The sequence below is a fragment of the Panthera tigris genome, chromosome E1, assembly GCF_018350195.1.
Source record: "Panthera tigris isolate Pti1 chromosome E1, P.tigris_Pti1_mat1.1, whole genome shotgun sequence".
Taxonomy (NCBI): domain Eukaryota; kingdom Metazoa; phylum Chordata; class Mammalia; order Carnivora; family Felidae; genus Panthera; species Panthera tigris.
In genome coordinates this window covers 41,122,487-41,140,308 of record NC_056673.1, presented here as the reverse complement: position 1 = coordinate 41,140,308, position 17,822 = coordinate 41,122,487, and the positions used below count along the sequence as shown (strand labels likewise).

Sequence of the window (17,822 nt, the reverse complement as noted above, 5' to 3'; positions counted from 1 at the left end):
CAACTTAGTTGGGTTCTAGTCCACAGGTGGCTGGCTCCCCAAATCTAATGTAAGCTGAGGTTTGGGGATCGTTCTTCAGATTGTCCTTTTACATATTGTTTAACTTGCGTAAGGTTTATGATGAATAAATAAGCAAATTAAGCAGCAGTCTGAATGACCTTAAGAATGCCCTCTCCAGTGTCTGTCTCCAGATGTTCCAGGTCTTCACTTTTCGCGCTCCTGCAACGCCCGCGCTGTGGCCCTTTAAGTCGGAGCGCGAGGCCCCGCCCCCGGCCCGGCGCCCCTCCCCTCCCGCTCGGAGTCCACCGCCGCAGCTTCTCCCGACGCGCGCCCCGCCCTCCCCAGCTGTGCACCCTCGGTCCAGCTGCGCGCACGTCGGGAGTCCCAGACATGTCCGCGGAGAGAGAGGTAGCCGAGGCGGCCACCGTGGTGGCGGCGGCCGAAGCAGGGGCCGGAGAAGACGCCTCTTCTCAGCCCCCAAAAGCTGAGGCAGCTGGCGACGCCCAGCCACCCGCGGCTTCCGAGGGGGCCGCCGCCGCGTCGCCGCCGCAGCTCCGCTGCCTGGTGCTCACGGGTTTCGGCGGCTACGACAAGGTGAAGCTGCAGAGCCGGCCGGCCGTGCCCCCGGCCCCCGGCCCCGGCCAGGTGACGCTGCGCGTCCGGGCTTGCGGGCTCAACTTTGCCGACCTTATGGCCCGGCAGGGGCTGTACGACAGGCTGCCGCCGCTGCCCCTCACTCCGGGCATGGAGGGCGCCGGCGTCGTGGTCGCAGTGGGAGAGGGAGTCAACGACCGCAAGGTGAGCGGGCCACGGCAGGGCAGGGAGAGGCTGCCCAGGCCTTGGGGCAGTGGAGCTCGAGTGGGCGGGGGCCGGGGGTGTGGCAGGGCGGGGGAAACTGGCACTGATTCAGATAGAAGGGCATGGAAGGCTTAGGAAGGGAGCCTGTGTTCCGAAGGCCCTGGAGAACTGGGTGGATATTGGGGGGTAGGGAGTGAAGATGGAGTTATCGCCCCCTCCTCAACCATTTCAATTGCGGCCGCCGCCCAGAAGCGGCGGCCGTGGCTGTGTATTGGGGTGGGGGGGGAACACAATAAGGCACCCACGCGCATGCGCACAATCACCTTGCCACCACCCCCTCTTCGCCCCCCTCCCCCCGCTTAAAACCACACCTGTACCCTGGCCCACCAAACACTGCCTGGGTAATTGTGGTCTGTGACCCTGAGTACCGATTAGCGCCTCTTTCCCCGAGGGAGCTTAAGGAGCTATGTTGTCAGGGTTGGGCGGGGACGCATGACCCTGCCAGAGCCCCAGTCACATGCAGCCCCGTGGTCTGTGGGGGTGTGAGGAGGCCCCTCCCAGAGCACGGCCAAAGAGATGAGGCACGCCCATCATGGAGGAGAGGGAGCTTGCCACTCGCCCTCCCGCCGGCCTCACGCTGCCCCTCTGCTCTTGGGGTTGGCGGGACGAGATTCGGTCTCTGGATCATTGTCTTAGGCTCTCTGTATCCCGTGACTTCAATATCTCCTCCTCCAGTGACTCAGCCAGAGGGTCACGACCCTAGGCTACCCTTGGGAACGTCGGAGGGAGGACAGAGAACACCCCTCCGCCTTCCTCGAGGAGGACCCTCACCTCGGAAACCCCAGCGGTGTCCATTTGGACTGGGGGGGGGGGGGGCTGTGGTACCGGGAGCAGGTTGGCCCAGCTCTGCCGGTCTGTTTCTCTTTTTGTTTATCATTAATCTTGGCCATAAACCCGGACACCAGAGAGAGAGTTCCAAATGAGCAACTTTTTGAGAGACTTGGGGTGAAGCTTTTGCACGTCGTTTGTTTGGGGGTTTCATTTTAAATCAGCCCCCTGCAAGACAGGCCCCTCAGATGCAGCCATCCTCTTCGACCTGCTAGTCCCAGATCCCAGAGCTGGAATTCTTGGATTTATTGTGTATGCAAACATCTCCTCCTTAAAGGACTTCTCCCTCAATTCAGCTCTGGCCCCACCCTTTCCACTGACTTCTTAGTAATTCTTGAGAAGATACTAAGGAATTTTGTGTGTGTGTTGGGGGGGGGGGAGTTGTAGTTCATGTTTGAAGGCCACCCACCTAACCTCCCTCCCCACACTTTCCGCTTAGTAAATACAGGATATCCTGTCCAGGGCAAGAACCTGATGTAAGAGGCTGGATTCTGTGGGGAGAGCCCTCCCTCCCTCCTGATGTCTGGACTGGGGAGAGGTTCATGGCTCTGCCCTGTGATGGGCGAGGGGTGGGTATTAGCCTGGATAAGTGAGCCTTGTCCTGAGCCAGATCATGACGGGTCCAGACTGGTCACGACCCAGGCTGGCCACACTGCACTTTCCAGCACTCCTGGGCCATTTCTGAGTCTATTGGTCCTGAGGTCCTAGGGTGGGATGTTTCCATTCCCCAGACCTCATCTCAGGCCAGCGCTTGCAAGGCAAGATCCCAACCTGCATCCTCTTTGTCAATGGAGTGTGGGGACATGAAAAGGGGTGTGTGTGGGAGTCCCATCCCCTTTTCCCATGCATCCCAAGTCTCCTTAATATACAGAATTTCCATCATTCCTGGCAGGGACAAAGACAGACTCGGATTGTCCTGGAATAGCACTCACACTTCCCTCTCCATGGGCTTCAGAGAGTGAGGAGAGGCCTTCCTTTCTCCTGAGATTGCCACCTTTCCTCTGCTCTCCTCTTGACTCCAGATGCTAAGCTGGAGGGAAAGATTCTGCTTTCTTTGCCCCCTTTCCCTCCTGTAATGAGGCTCTTGTGCAGGTGGCTGAGAGAGTGGGGGAAAAATGCTTCTTCCTGGTGGATAGGGTTGTGTAGCTGTCCTTGCCCATCACCTCTCCCCCTGACTCTGGGTGAAGGTGTTTTCTGGGCCCCCAGTACTGGCTCAGGAGGTGATTGCACCCAGCCCTAGCTGCTCAGAGATCTTTAGTGGCACTTTACCATTCTTATTATTTAATACTACGAACTGCTTCCAGACACAGACACTTGGGCTAAAAATTACCAAATGATTTTTTTGCCACTTACTCATCATAACTACCCTATTTGACAGACAGGAAAACTGGGGCTCAAAAAGGTTAAATAGTTCTTATTTGCGCAAGGTCACACTGTTCGGTAAACAGCAGAGCCCATCTTTCTTTAACCAAAACAGTTTGATCTCTTTAACAATACTTCATGCTGCCATAACTGTAAGCTTGTGGCATTCAGGGATCTTACACAATAGTGAAGTATAAGATCTGTAAAGTAGAGATAAGGACAGTCTCTACCTCAAAGAGCAGGTAAAGATTAATTGAGCGTTTATATATAATAGACTTATAGCACTTAGGGGCACCTGGGTGGCTCAGTCCATTAAGCGTCCAACTTTGGCTCAGGTCATGATCTCACGGTTCACGAGTTCGAGCCTCACATCAGGCTCTGTGCTGACAGCTCAGAGCCTGGAGCCTGCTTCATATTTTATGTCTCCCTCTCTCAGTGCCCCTCCCCCACTCACATTCTATTTCTCTCTCTAAAATAAACATTAAAAAAATTATAATAGACCTACAGCACTTATAATAGGACCTGGCCCTTAGTAAGCACTCAGTAAAGGTAAGTTAGTATTGTTTTTGATGGTGTTATTATTATTACTATTACCATGACTACTGTGACTGCTTCTATCTCTACTTCATTGCCAGGAAGAGGCCCTTGTACATAGCAGGTGATAAATCACCAATGGGTGAATGAGCAAGGGACTGAATGCTGCTCTTCTTCCATTCTTCAAGGTGGGGGACCGGGTGATGGTGTTGATCCGGTCAGGCATGTGGCAGGAGGAGGTGACTGTGCCCTCAGCCCAGACCTTCCAGATGCCTGAGGCCATGACCTTTGAGGAAGCCGCTGCCTTGCTGGTCAATTACATCACAGCCTACATGGTCCTCTTTGACTTCGGCAACCTACGGCCTGGCCACAGCGTCTTGGTACACATGGCTGCAGGTGACAGTCCCCCTCCCTTTATGCCCCCCTCCTTACCCCACCCTGATTTCCTTCGGGCCCCTTCCCTGCAGCCTGTCTGGACGGTTGTCATGGCAACACCAGGCTGCCTCGGCCTATGGCTCCCAGAGGCCTCTGCAGTATTGTTGCCGTGGTAACATTCAGGCACCAGGTCCAGCCTGGTGTGCTATCCATAGCAACGTGCCCTCACCCGGCACCCCCTCCTTTGCCAGCTACCCTTCCCCCCAATTCTCAATCATGGAAATTGGACATGGTTATGAGGAGAGAAAGCCTCAAAATGGGCCCAGGCAAAATGAAGGTGATGAACGGAGTCCTTGAGAGGCAAGAATGGAGAGCGGTGGCGGGGTGACTCCACATCCCCTCCTTATGAAAGTGTCTTGCTGCAGGGGGTGTGGGTATGGCCGCCGTGCAGCTGTGTCGCACAGTGGAGAATGTGACGGTGTTCGGAACGGCTTCGGCCAGCAAGCACGAGGTGCTGAAGGAGAACGGGGTCACACACCCCATCGACTATCATACGACTGACTATGTGGATGAGATCAAGAAGGTCTCCCCCAAAGGTGGGATCGGGGTATGGGTATGGGCAGGGGCAGGATGGCACAGGACAGGGATGGGACACTCCAGATCCGTGGATCCTAATGCTGCCTCTGGGCCCCCCTACTCTGTGACAGGAGTGGATATCGTCATGGACCCTCTGGGTGGGTCAGATACTGCCAAAGGCTACAACCTCCTCAAACCCATGGGCAAAGTGGTCATCTATGGTGAGTTAGTAGGCTGGGCATGGAGGTGGGAAGCAGGGTGGGTCTGAAGGGTAGGATGCAGGGGCCCAGGGACTCCAGTGCTCGAGGGAGCATCGGGTTAAGACTGGCCTGGGTGATGCATTCAGATTGCTACCTCTGGTGGGGGGCAGCTACTCTCATTCTCTTTCACTACTGTTCCTGTGAGTCACAGTGCATTCTGTGTTCTCTCTGTGCTCCTGTTTGGGGATTTTTCCAGATGCAAAATCAATCAGCCTGCCTTCCTTTGTCCTACCTTCCTGGGTTTCTTGGTCAGGCTGCATTTTCATTTGCAAAACGATTTCACACATGGGGCACCTGGGTGGCTTAGTTGGTTAAGCATCTGACTTCGGCTCGGGTCATGATCTCACAGCTCATGAGTTCGAGCCCCACATTAGGCTCTGTGCTGACAGCTCAGAGCCCGGAGCCTGCTTCGGATTCTGTGTCTCCCTCTCTCTCTGCCCCTCCCCCGCTCACACTCTTTTTGTCTTTCTCAAAAATAGATTAAAAAAAGAAAGAAAGAAAAACTATTTCACACACACACAATCAGCAAGTGAATAAAGATTCAGGCAATTTTTGAGTCAGCTGGAGTCCATTTGGCCCTGGCAGCCAGCAGGTGGGGGATTATCCTGTCACTCCCTGGCAGTGCTGTGGATGATTGTAAGAGGCCCAGAGCGGGTGGATGAGCATGGATTTGGACAGGGATGTGCCCAGCACCTGGATTCACGGGCCGCGTCTCCTCATCCCTCAGGAATGGCCAACCTGCTGACGGGCCCCAAGCGGAACCTGATGGCCCTGGCGCGCACATGGTGGAACCAGTTCAGTGTGACTGCGCTGCAGCTGCTGCCGACCAACCGCGCTGTGTGTGGCTTCCACTTGGGCTACCTGGAGGGTGAGGTGGAGCTAGTCAGTGGTGTGGTGGCCCGCCTCCTGGCTCTGTACAACCAGGGCCGCATCAAACCCCACATTGACTCCGTGTGGCCCTTTGAGAAGGTGAGTGTGATGGCTGTGCAGGGAGGGCCGGAGGAGGGTCCCCGCAGGCTGGGCTCCCAGGGGTAGGATTCCTGGGAAGAGGAGGGCTCACCCCTTTAGGCTGGCTCTCTAGAGGGGCCGGATGGCACCGGGTCTTGTCTTCCTCTCCAGGTGGCGGATGCCATGAGGCAGATGCAGGAGAAGAAGAATGTGGGCAAAGTCCTCCTGGTGCCTGGACCAGAGAAGGAGAACTAGGGCCGGGGCTGGCAGACCCTCGGGACCTGGGAAGAGAGAAGCTAGGGAGCCACGTTGTGTTGGTCACCAGACTCTCTTACATTTCATCCTCCTCATAATGCTCTGCCCACTTGCCCCCAAAGGTCTCCGTGGTGATGACCTCTCCCCTGCCCTGTTCTTTCTCCTTAGGCAGGGCCCCCTCCCCCCTTCCTGCCCTCCGAAGAGGTTGGGAAGTGACCACTTGGATGTCTGGGCCCTGCCAAGGGGACAGGGAGGGTCAGAGGGAGGCCGGCTGCTTCCTGCCCCCACCCTTTCCCTGGGCCTGCTGTGCTGCTTTTGTGCCAAGGTTAGCCAGTCCTTTTCCGTCCAGTTCTGTGTGCTTCCACCTCTGCCTCATCTCCCCTCCTGCCCCTGCCCCACACTCCCCTCCCCAAAGAATCGAAATGTCAGCTCAGGATATGGGGCCAATTTGTGTGAATCCAGCATGTCCCTGTCTCGCCCTCCTGTCCCTTCAGCCCAGGCCAACTGGCGCCCACCTCTGAACTCTGTTGCCTCGTTGCATGGCCTTGTCCTCTGGTCCCCGTCTCCTTGAGCACAGCTGGGTTTCTTCCACCTGCAGGTTTTCTGCCACTCTTAACCAAGGTTGCCTCTTACAACAAGGGTGGGAATCTGACCTGCTTCCCTAGGTCACGACTCTGTGGGAGGGACACAGAGTCCCCCCCCTCCGCCCCATCCTTCACTGAGTTCTAGTGGATTTGTTCTCAGTGCCTTAGCAACGGAAAACCTGTGCTTGCGTGTGTGGGTGGGTGGGTGGGGGGGTCCCTGTCTCATACCTCCTCCTCCACCCCTGAACTCCCCAGTGCCTTCCTCGTTCTGGTGGAGGTGGGCTTTTGCTGTCCCACAACACTGCCAAAAATCTGTGTGTGTGCCAGTGGGGGCGGGGGGCAGCCCCTAGCCTCCTGGGGTCTGTGCCGTGTCCCGTCTCTGGGGCTGTCATTTCTCTCTGGGTGGTTGAGGGGAAAAAGGCAGGGTGGCGTTCTCAGCCTTGCAGATAAGTGTGGCATTTACCAGCCAGAGCTCTGAGAGGCAATGCCATCTGTTTCTTGTTCTGGGACCAAAGTAAAAATCGAAGCACATTTCTTGTGTAGTCGAGGGAGGCCCACTGCCTTCTCAGAGCAGGAGGGCAGCTTTTCAAACTCAGCCCCAAACTTTGTTTACATGGGTGGGGAGATGGAACAGGGGAATAAGGAGGGGGGTGGTTAGGACCTGGGCCACCGGAACCAAAGTGGGGACTTCCTGGCGCAGGGGTACAACTCCCTCTGCTCTCTGATACGGAATTAGGGAGGGTTACTGCCCAGCTATTGCCAATGGGAGGTGGGGGGAGGGGCTCAGCCTCTTCAGTGTCTAAATGAGGCCTAAATGTGTGAAGGGCGATTTCTGCTTTTGTGTACCCCACCCCGTTACTGTTACCGAAGCTGCCTTTGTGTTTGTGTCAATAAAAAGCCAAACCCTGGGTCCTGGATGTTGCCTCCGAGAGTGGAGGGGAAGGTGGGCTCCTGGAAGGTGAGGGTTCCTCCTTCTGTGCTCACATCAAGTTTCCTTTCAGGAAATGAAATGAGAAGAGGGTCACGCCACTTTTATTGTTCTTGGGCAGCATTTCATAAGCCATAATCCCTGCCGCTGTTGACCAGCACGATCTCTTGCACCTGTGCGCCCAAATCCAGCCTGGTTTGAGAGGCTTGGCAGGGGTGCGGGTGAGGGGATGAGAAGGGCAGGCTCTTAGCCTGACGTGGTGGTGAAGACCGCCAGGCCCCGCTGTCCTGGGGGCACGACTGTTAGGGCCTCCACCTCCCCACCTCCACGGGAGGGCTTCTGGAAGTGGATCTCCAGGATGTCCTGAAGCTCCGGGCCATCCAGGACGTCAGGAATGTCGAGCACCAGCACTGACTGGGGCACTGGCCGGAACACGATCTGGAAAAGGAGCCAGGAGATGGGCCTGGTTCATGAGAGTCAGGGACTGGGGGCAGGCAGTGCCCCTGGGGGTCTGGGAAGGGCCGGGAGGCCTGAGAGGCTGGCTGGCAATGGGGAGGGCAGTGGAGTCAGGGGACTCTGATCCTTTCTTGGGCAAGTGTCTGCCAGGCAGACAGGTTCCTGGCCCAGCCACCATTTCACCTTCCCACTTACCTCAGCCTTCTGGATCTCCCCACTTAGGAAGGGAGAGATTCTCAAAGGGAAGCTTTTCGTGCCCAGTGGCACTGTAAACTGGCCAGCCTGGCACAGGTGCTGGGCCACTGTGGGGACAGAGAGGGATGGACCTCTAGCATCAGGGCTTTTCTCCCCTGTGGCCGGATGCATCAGCCCCAGTCCTGTCGGCAAGACCCTTACCTGCATCCTTAGTGAAACTCAGCACGACACCACTTTGCAGCAGCTTCCGACTCTCCACATCGCCACCCCCATTCCTGGACTTGCCAAAGAAGATCTCCAGCTTGTCCAGCAGCTCCTCCTCACTCAGCCTGAGCCCTGCAGGAAACCCACTGACCAGCACACTCCTCCTGCTTATCTGTGTGGACACCTAGGGACAGACAGGAGGGAGAGGTACAGCCCCACTCATCCCCTGTGCCCAAGTGCATGGCACCCCCTGCATGTCCCAGGACGCTGCAGTCCTGTCACCTGGATGGTGGTCACCACGGGCAGCTCCAAGGACTGGACTTGCACCCGCAGCCGGCACTCATCGATGTCGATCTTATGCTCCTTTTGTTGCAGCACCCTCTTGGCCACTGGGTCGGGGGAGCAGGGTCAGTACTGGGAAGCCTCCCAGCCTCCCTCCCAGGGCCTCTGTGAGAGCTCACCCTTGGGATCGTCGAAGGTGACCAGAGCAGAGCCTCCAGGCAGAGGGTAGCAGATCCGTAGTTTGGAAACCAGAGGCTTGGACCCTTCTGTGCCCTGCTGAGTGTGTCCTCGGAACACCAGCGGGACCAAGGGCACCGGGAATGGGACCTGGAGGTGGGGGAGGGGAGGCTGATGCAGCCTTCAAGGGTGGGAGAGGCCCCACCACCCCTAGAAGGAAAGCGTTCCATGGAATTGAGGCCGGGGATGAGCACACTTATTGAAAGGAGAGCTGGATAAACGGGTGGATGAAGGTAGGTCAAGCCTGTAGGAGCACTTTCCACGCAAGATGTTGCTTTGTCCTCACAAGCCTGCAAGTTTGGTAGCTCAGCGTCACAGATGAGAAAACAGATCCAGAGAGTTCAAGTGCCATACTGGAGGTCATGCAGTGAGGAAGTGGCAGAGCCAGGAGAGAAACTGGTTCTTTCTACCACACCACGCCCCTCTCCCAGCTTACCTGGTTGTGGTGAGGGAAGTCCCCAAATTCCCTCCTCCGCTGCTGCAGCTGCTGCAGCCTCCTCTTTAGTCTGGCCTGCTCCTCCCGAAGGGCATGGAGAGCCTATTGGGGTGGGGGAGACGACCAGACTTCCAGCTGCCTTCCCAGAGAATGAGCCCAGGGGAAAGGGACCCGATCCTGGACTCTCCCACAGCAGAGCTCAGCTCCGGAACAGCCCAACCCCTTTCCCCTGTCCCGGGGTTGGCCCTGGCCCACTCTCCTCAGGATTTGGTTGGCCTCATCTCAGCTGGGGGAGGGGGACGAGCGGAGGAGCCCTTGCAGCAGCCACAGCTGCGTCGTTACAGGACAGCTTGCATTTAACAGACACCGAGCTCCTGCTGTGCGGTGCTGGGCACTGACACAGGGCAAGGGGGGAGAAGAGGCTAGCCCTCGGGTCTGTACAAAACACCACCCAAGACAGTGTACCCTCACATGACAGACTGTGGAGGACATCAGGAGTATGGAGGAGGGACAGTCCCATAGGGCTTAACATAACTAGGGAGGCCTCTGGGAGGAGTGGGGGCTTAGAGTGGCAAAATGTCATAGTATTCACTAACTTTTTTTTTTAATGTTCATTTGTTTTTGAGAGAGAGAGCTTGCATGCACATGCATGCACACATGAACGGGGGAGGGGGAGAGAGAGAGAGAGAGAGAGAGAGACAGAGAGAGAGAATCCAAAGCAGGCTCCACACTGTCAGTGCAAAGTCTGACATGAGGCTCGAGCCCACAAACTGTGAGATCATTACTGGAGCTGGAGTTGGATGCTCAACTGACTGAGCCACCCTAGGTGCCCCAGCTAATGTTTATTGAGCACTTACTATATGTCAGGCACTATGCTAAGCTTTAATTAAAAAATTTTTTTTTGAGAGCACGCAGGAGTGGGAAGAGAGAGAGAAATCTCAAGCAGGCTCCATGCTCAGCATAGAGCCCAATGCGGGGCTCGATCCTATGACCCTGGGATCATGACCTGAGCCGAAATCAAGAGTCAGATGCTCAACCAATTGAGCCATGCAGGCACCCTGTGCTAAGCGTTTTACGGCTTTTATATGGCTCAATTCTTGAAACAACCCTGTGAAATAAATTCCCTCTTATCCTTATTTTATAGATGAGGAAACTGAAGCTCAGAGAGGTTAAGTGACTTGCTTGAAGTCATTCAGCCCTATGCAGTCTGACTCCAGACTGCTAATCTGTGCTTTACAGTGAAGAAATCAAGCCCAAGGTGCGGGAACAATTTACCCCACATCTCCTAGCTTGTCCCTTGACTGCCATTCTTTCCACTGCAGCAAGCAGCCTTTCAGGCTGGGTGTGATTTGGAGCAAGTCCAGAGACAGAGAGTGACAACATGGGCGGGGGAATGACACCAGGGATACGAATAAATGCACCTTTGTTTGTGGGATGAAGTAGATATTAGCTGGCAGAGTTCACTCTGTGGTTGGGAAGCCTGATAAATAAGGTCAGCTCAGAGAAGTGTGAGCTCACTGGGGAAGGCGGGACTCTGTCCTAGTCATCTCTGTATCCCCAGTGTTCAGCAGAGTTCCTGGCACAAAACAGGCATTCAGTAAATGTGTGTTGAATGAATGAATGAATGAGTGAAGTGAATTAATGACAGAATGGGAGTATATTACAGAGGGCATTGCATTATTCAGTGTGAGTTCACTCTATTTTAAATTTTTTTTTTTTAACGTTTTTTATTTATTTTTGAGACAGAGACAGAGCATGAACAGGGGAGGGTCAGAGAGAGGGAGACACAGAATCTGAAACAGGCTCCAGGCTCCGAGCTGTCAGCACAGAGCCCGACGCGGGACTCGAACCCACGAACCGTGAGATCATGACCTGAGCCGAAGTCGGCCGCTTAACCGACTGAGCCACCCAGGCGCCCGAGTTCACTCTATTTTAAACAGACAAAAACAAGGGCTTGACCAAATAATGCTGGTTTATGAGTAGTGAGAAAGGTACCTAGTTCTTTATATGCCTACAAACAAGGTGTCTTTAAGGGCCAGTTAGATGACATCGGTGAGTCCAGGGAGCCAGTGTAGACCATAGGGAGCGCTAGGGACTCACAAACTGGAGAGAGCATGTCCCCGCTAAAGTGGCAACTTCTTCTCAGCTCCAACCAAGATTTTCTTCTCTTTTCTAAGTTATTTATTTATTTTGAGAGCAAGAGCATGTGCAGGAAGGGGGAAGGGCAGAGAGAAAGAGAGAGAGAAAATCCGAAGCAGGCTCTGCAAAAGCAGTGTGGAGCCCAATGTGGGGCTCAAACCCACAAACCATGAGATCATGACCTGAGCTGAAACCAAGAGTCAGACACTTAACCAACTGAACCACCCAGGCACCTCATCCAACCAAGATTTTCTCACATGGGAATGTGGTTCCTGTATCCCATTTCTTCTTTTTCTTTTCTTTCTTTCTTTTTTTTTTTAAAGTAAGCTCTAGGGGCGCCTGGGTGGCGCAGTCGGTTAAGCGTCCGACTTCAGCCAGGTCACGATCTCGCGGTCTGTGAGTTCGAGCCCCGCGTCGGGCTCTGGGCTGATGGCTCGGAGCCTGGAGCCTGTTTCCGATTCTGTGTCTCCCTCTCTCTCTGCCCCTTCCCCGTTCATGCTCTGTCTCTCTCTGTCCCAAAAATAAATAAAAAACGTTGAAAAAAAAAAAAATAAAGTAAGCTCTATGCCCAACATGGGGCTTGAACTCATAACCCCAAGATCAAGAGTCATGTGCTGTACCAACTGAGCTGCCAGGTGCCCCATATATTCCCGTTTAAAAATATATATATATTTATTTATTTGGGGGGAGAGTACAAGCAGAGGAGCGGCAGAGAGAGGGGGACAGAGAATCTGAAGCAGGCTCTGTGCAGTGAGCCCAATGTGGGACTGGAACTTATGAACACCAGATCATGACCTGAGCCGAAGTCGGACACTCAACTGACTGAACCACCAAGGTGCCCCTCCCCATATCTTCCCATTTTTAAGGGAAATAAAAATCTGAATTTTTATTTGAAAGAGATAATTCAATTTAAAAATATATGAAAAAGTAAATTAAAAAAAATGAAATTCATTTTAAGATGTTTTGAACTAGATTCAGTCCTAAGTTTATTCTTTTTACTTCTGCTTTAAATCTTGATCTAAATATACATAATTGTTTGAAAATCTAGTAATTAGCAATGCTATTTAATAAAATAACTTTTAGTGGCACCTGGGTGGCTCAGTTGTTTAAGTGTCCAACTCTGGGTTTTGGCTCAAGTTATGACCTCACGGTTTTGTGGACTGAAGCTCCACATTGCTCTCCGCACTGACAATACAGAGCCTGCTTGGGATTCTCTCTCTTCCTCTCTCTCTCTCTCCCTCTGCCCCTCCCCCACTTCTGCTATCTCTCACTCTCTAAATAAAATAAACAAACAAAATTTAAAAATAAAGATAAAATAAAATAAAATAAAATAAAATAGCTTTAAAAAAGGGCACCAGGGTGGATCAGTCATTTAAGCATCCGACTCTTGATCTTGGCTCAGGTCATGATCTTGCGGTTTATAAGTTTGAGCCTCACATCAGGCTTTGCTCTGATGTGACACAGAATCTGAATCTGAGCTGTGAGCACAGAGTGTGATGTGGGGCTCGAACCCATGAGCCATGAAGTCAGATGCTTAACTTACTGAGCCACCCAGGTGCCCCACTATAGAGTTTTTTTTAATGTTTATTTTGAGCAAGCGAGCGAGAGAGAGTGTGGGTGCATGAGCAGGGGAGGGGCAGAGAGAGAGAGGGAGAGAATCCCAAGCAGGCTCCATGCTGTCAGTGCAGAGGCCCACTTGGGGCTTGATCCCATGAACTGTGAGACCATGACTTGAGCTGAAATCAAGAGTCAGACACTTAACTGACTGAGCCATCCACACGCCCCTAAATACAGAGTTTTTAAAAGAAGCATTGGAGCAGGGGAGTTCAGATCTAATATAAGTAGGGGATGGAGAACTAGTGAAGATTTCTGAGGGGGGTGAGGTGGTGGACATGGTGTTTAAGAGAGCAACTTGGCAGCCATGGCACGATGAGCTGGAGCAGCGGGAACTGGGGAGGGACACTCTGAGGTTCTAATTCCTCCTGACACGACAGAAGCTGAGCTGGACCTCTGGCAATGGGCATGCACGGGTGAGCACATTTCAGGAAGCAGGCCTCCAGACTCTGTGGATGTTTATATTAAGGAGACGGAGAGGACACACTGGAGAGACAATGCCAAGGTTGTAGACTTGGGGGTCAAGAATTTGGTAGAATCCACTGACCCAGCAGGCAAGGGAAGAGGGCAAGTGGTTATTGGGGGCCTGCCAGGTGCTGGGCACAGTTGGACTCCGTCTCATTTTAAGTATCACAGAACTGCCTCCTGTCTCCAAGTTCCAACTGGAACTTCTCTCTTATAGGACCCTCTTAAGGACAACACAAGCTGACTGTAGTCACTTACATGAATTCAACTATATATGCTATTATTTGCGTGACATGATAACATGGTCTCCTAAATGTAAGCCAATGTACATCCGGTGCTTAACCGAAAAAAACTGCAATCCATTCTACATGGAGCTCACTGAGTGACTGTAAATTCTGGATACTGTAGGGGTGAGTTAATGATTTAAGGTTAATTTTGACTACCTACATTCTTCTGCCTTACTTGCGAAATTTACAACCTAACCACCCCATAAGATAAAATCTCCTGCTGTCTATGTTCATCATAGGGTATTGGGAGGCTGTTCGGCATAACAGTTAAGAACACAAACTCTGGAGACAAACCTCCAACGCTTACATCCAGCTCCTTTTAGTACTGCAAGACAATGAACAAGTTATTTAACTCTCTGTGCCTTGGTTTCCTTATCTGCAAAATGGACATAATAGCAATTTCCACCTATAATTTTGTTGGGAACAATGGTGCCTGGCACATGATGAGTGCTATGTTGAATGTTTCCTATTTTATGAATCCTCATTTTATATGAGGAACCTGAGGTTTGTCAGGGTTAATTAATGAGCCAAAGTAAGTCAAACTCGAGGCCATTGAAGACACATATGGTCAGGGACAGGACTTGGTGGAAATAACTCTGGGTTGGAGCAGCATGTGTATTGGAAGAAGTCAAAAGGAAGGAAGGGCTCTGTGAGGGACAGAGCTTTAAAACTGTAATCTTTGGGGCACCTGAGTGGCTCAGTCGGTTGAGCGTCCAACTTTGACTTAGGTCTTGATCTCACTGTGAGTTCAAGCCCCAGCACTGGGCTCTCTGCTGTCAGCACAGAGCCTGCTTTGGATCCTCTGTCCCCCTTTCTCTCTGCCCCTCCCCATTCACACTCTCTATCTCTCAAAAATAAATACACATTAAAAAAAAAAAAAAAGGGTAAAAAAAAAGAAAAAAACAAAAACAGCCCAAAAGAGAGGTGTCCAGCTGGCTTAGTCAGTAGAGCATGCAACTCTTGATCTCAGGGTCTGAGTTTGAGACCCAGGTTGGGTAGAGCTTACATAAAAAAAAAAAAAAAAAAAAAAAAAAGCCAAAAAACAAAAAAAAGCCCACACGAAAAAAGTCAAAAATAAATCTACATGTCCAACTATAGAGGAATAGCCTAATAAATATATTACGTAGCAATTAGAAGACATTAAAGAACATTTAACAATATGAAGAAATACACTAAGCTAAAAAAGCAAAATACAAAATAAAACTGTACAGAGTGTGATCTCTATTCTGTTGATTTAAAAAGTTTCATTTCAGAGGCACCTGGGTGGCTCAGTCAGTTAAGCATCTGACTCTCGATTTCGCCTCAGGTCATGATCTCATGGTTTTTTAGTTCAAACCCCACGTCAGGGTTTGTGCTGACAGTACAAAGCCTGTTTGGGATTCTCTCTCCCTCTCTCTGTTCCTTCCCTGTTCTCTCTTTCTCAAAATAAATAAATAAACATTAAAAAAAAAAAAAAGTTTCCTGAAGGGCTCCTGGGTGGCTCAGTTGGCTAAGTGTCCGACTTCAGCTCAGGTCATGATCTTGCAGGTCTGTGAGTTTGAGCCCCACATTGGGCTCTGTGCTGACAGCTCAGAGCCTGGAGCCTGCTTCAGATCCTCTGTCCCCCTGTCTCTCTGACCCTCACACCCTTCTCTCAAAAATAAATGGACATTAAAAAAAAGTCATAGGGGTGCCTGGGTGGTTCAGCTGGTTAAGTGTCCGACTCTTCTTTTTGGCTTTGGTCATGGTTGTGAGATCGAGCCCCAGGTTGGGCTCTGCTCTGAAAGTGTGGAGGCTGCTTGGGATTCTCTCTCTCCCTGTTTGCCCTCCTCCCCCACTCATACTCTCTCTCTCAAAATAAATAAAAATAAACAATAAAAAAAAAGTCATAATAAAAAAGTCTCCTGCACCCATTTTAGAGGTAGGAGTGAAATGGAGGTGAATCAAGATAATCTTGGGGAATAGGGGTTCTGAAAGGTTGGCAATAATATTAAGAATAACAGATACGTATTGTACGTTTAGGAGGTGCCAACCAGTGTGCTAAGTTTTTACTATATCGACTTATAGATTATCTGCTTAAATTAAAAAAAAATTTTTTTTACATTTATTTTTGTGCCATGAGGGAGATAGAGCACAGTGAGGGGCAGAGAGAGAAGGAGACACAGAATCCGAAGCAGGCTCCAGGCTCTGAGCCATCATCACAGAGCCCGACGCGGGGCTAGAACTCACGGAGCGCAAGATCATGACCTGAGCCAAAGTTGGGAGCTTAACCGACTGAGCCACCCAGGCGCCCCAAAGATTTTTTTAAAGTAATCTCTAAACCCAACGTGGGGCTCGAATTTACAACCCTGAGATTAAGAGTTTCATGCTCCACCGGCTCAGCCGGCCCTGAGCCTGTGATCTTTCTTACTACATTTGAGGGGCAAGTGAAAAATTCCCAAGCAAGAAAGACATCTGTGTATTTATAACAGATGGGGTAGTATCAGGGAGGGGGGAAAAGGAAGAAACTGGAAAGGGGAGGAGATGCATTCATTTAACAGCTGTTTATTGAGGGCTGCGTGCATGCCAGGCACAGTGCTGGCATGGTGAACAGGCTGGACGGGGGACCAGTCTTAGTCTAGCAGGAGTAGGATCATTCACAGGTCAGGAAAGGGAGGAGCACAGCACACAGTGGGAAGGTGAGCTCTAAGAGGAGAGACATGTCTCCCTGTGACCTGGAAGAGGGCCTAAGATTCAGCTGACATCAACAATAAGGTGAGGAACTATCTATTTCAACTCTAAGATGAAATATAAGGAAGCAAGTTTGTTGGGCAAGATCTCAGGAGATAAGGGTGTGAACAAGTCTTACACTTTTTGGGTCATAAAACCCTTTGAGTATCTAACAAGAACTACGGATTCTCTTTCAGAAAAATGCACATTCACACAAGAAATGCTTGAGCTCCTGAGGTGTAGGTTATAGAACTATCTTTGAGGCAGTGGGTTAGGGGAGAGGTAATCCCCGCCACATTTCTCCCCAGTCCTTCAGCAAGTCTAAGAGATGAGCAGAGAGGGGCTTGGCCACCAGACCCGGAGATACCTGCAGATTTCCAGCCGAGCGAAATGCTCCTCTGCTTCTCGCCCCTCCCCCCAACACTCTCCTCACTTACGGCATCATGGGTCACTGACATGGGCCTGGGGTCTGGCTGGCAAGAGTTGTGGCTTCGGAGCCAGGCACAAAGTGGCAGCGTCCACAGCGACAGAACTCTTGCTTGTACCTTCTGATGGGCTTTAGTCTCCTCTAAGCCGGACCTGAAATATACTTCTGATGTAGAACCGGCAGGCTCTTTGCTTCCACTTTCATTTCACCAAAATCCCTGCCCTTCGGTGTTCACACGCCCCCAGCTGGTTTCCCCACCCCAGGGAGGAGCCTTTCTGGTCTCGGAAGTTGACTTCACCCAGATAGGTCTCAGGGGAGTCTACCCATAAACATAGGCAAACAGAATGTGGGCCCCAACCTACCCCTCATTCTAACACAAGCCTTTTGGTAGAATAGTGTCTTTGTTATTTCCCTGGAACCTAGAAAGATGCCAGGCACACACAAATTAAGATTAATTGAATGAGAAAGGCAACCAGGATGGTTAAAGCCTTTCCACCAAATTCACAAGAGCTGTACTAATAGCCAGCATTTGTTGGGAGCTGTTCTGTGCCCAATACTGGATCTGCTTTACATGAATTAACTTAATCTTTAAAACAACCCCACAAAGTTGGTTCCATTTTTGCCATTTTACAGATGAGCTTGTAAACTTCAGAGGCAAAGAAGTGCAGAAACTTGCTTAGAGGTCCTATTGCTAGGAAGCATGTATCTAAACCTGGTTAGAACAATACTTGAACTTGAGCCTTGAGGTTGAGTGGAAGGAACTTGGAAGTTTTAGGCAGAAGGCTTAAATTCAGTTCCATTTGTGACTGAGCAGGCAAGCTACTTAGAGGGGTCTGTCTCAAGAGAGATGTTCGATACTTAAAGGTGAAGAATCAAATGAAACT

The 17,822-nt window shown here is 51.5% G+C and overlaps 2 protein-coding genes and 1 long non-coding RNA gene across 3 annotated transcripts; 1 reads left to right on the top strand and 2 right to left on the bottom strand.

The window, feature by feature from the left end:
• The first annotated feature begins 285 nt into the window (after positions 1 to 285).
• On the top strand, positions 286 to 7,497 carry VAT1 (vesicle amine transport 1). Its single transcript, XM_042966293.1, has 6 exons — positions 286 to 798; positions 3,771 to 3,978; positions 4,383 to 4,553; positions 4,665 to 4,754; positions 5,521 to 5,762; positions 5,913 to 7,497. Exons 1-6 carry the CDS (start codon positions 391 to 393, stop codon positions 5,994 to 5,996), a joined length of 1,203 nt encoding a protein of 400 aa, XP_042822227.1. The 5' UTR covers positions 286 to 390; the 3' UTR covers positions 5,997 to 7,497.
• On the bottom strand, positions 5,319 to 6,588 carry LOC122233528. Its single transcript, XR_006211104.1, has 3 exons — positions 6,512 to 6,588; positions 5,854 to 6,022; positions 5,319 to 5,654 (listed from the first exon to the last, which is right to left on the bottom strand). It is a non-coding gene; the product is annotated as an uncharacterized LOC122233528 (long non-coding RNA).
• On the bottom strand, positions 7,475 to 17,169 carry IFI35 (interferon induced protein 35). Its single transcript, XM_007087688.3, has 7 exons — positions 16,949 to 17,169; positions 9,319 to 9,420; positions 8,825 to 8,972; positions 8,646 to 8,752; positions 8,361 to 8,547; positions 8,160 to 8,266; positions 7,475 to 7,946 (listed from the first exon to the last, which is right to left on the bottom strand). Exons 1-7 carry the CDS (start codon positions 16,967 to 16,969, stop codon positions 7,755 to 7,757), a joined length of 864 nt encoding a protein of 287 aa, XP_007087750.1. The 5' UTR covers positions 16,970 to 17,169; the 3' UTR covers positions 7,475 to 7,754.
• Positions 17,170 to 17,822: the final 653 nt, after the last annotated feature.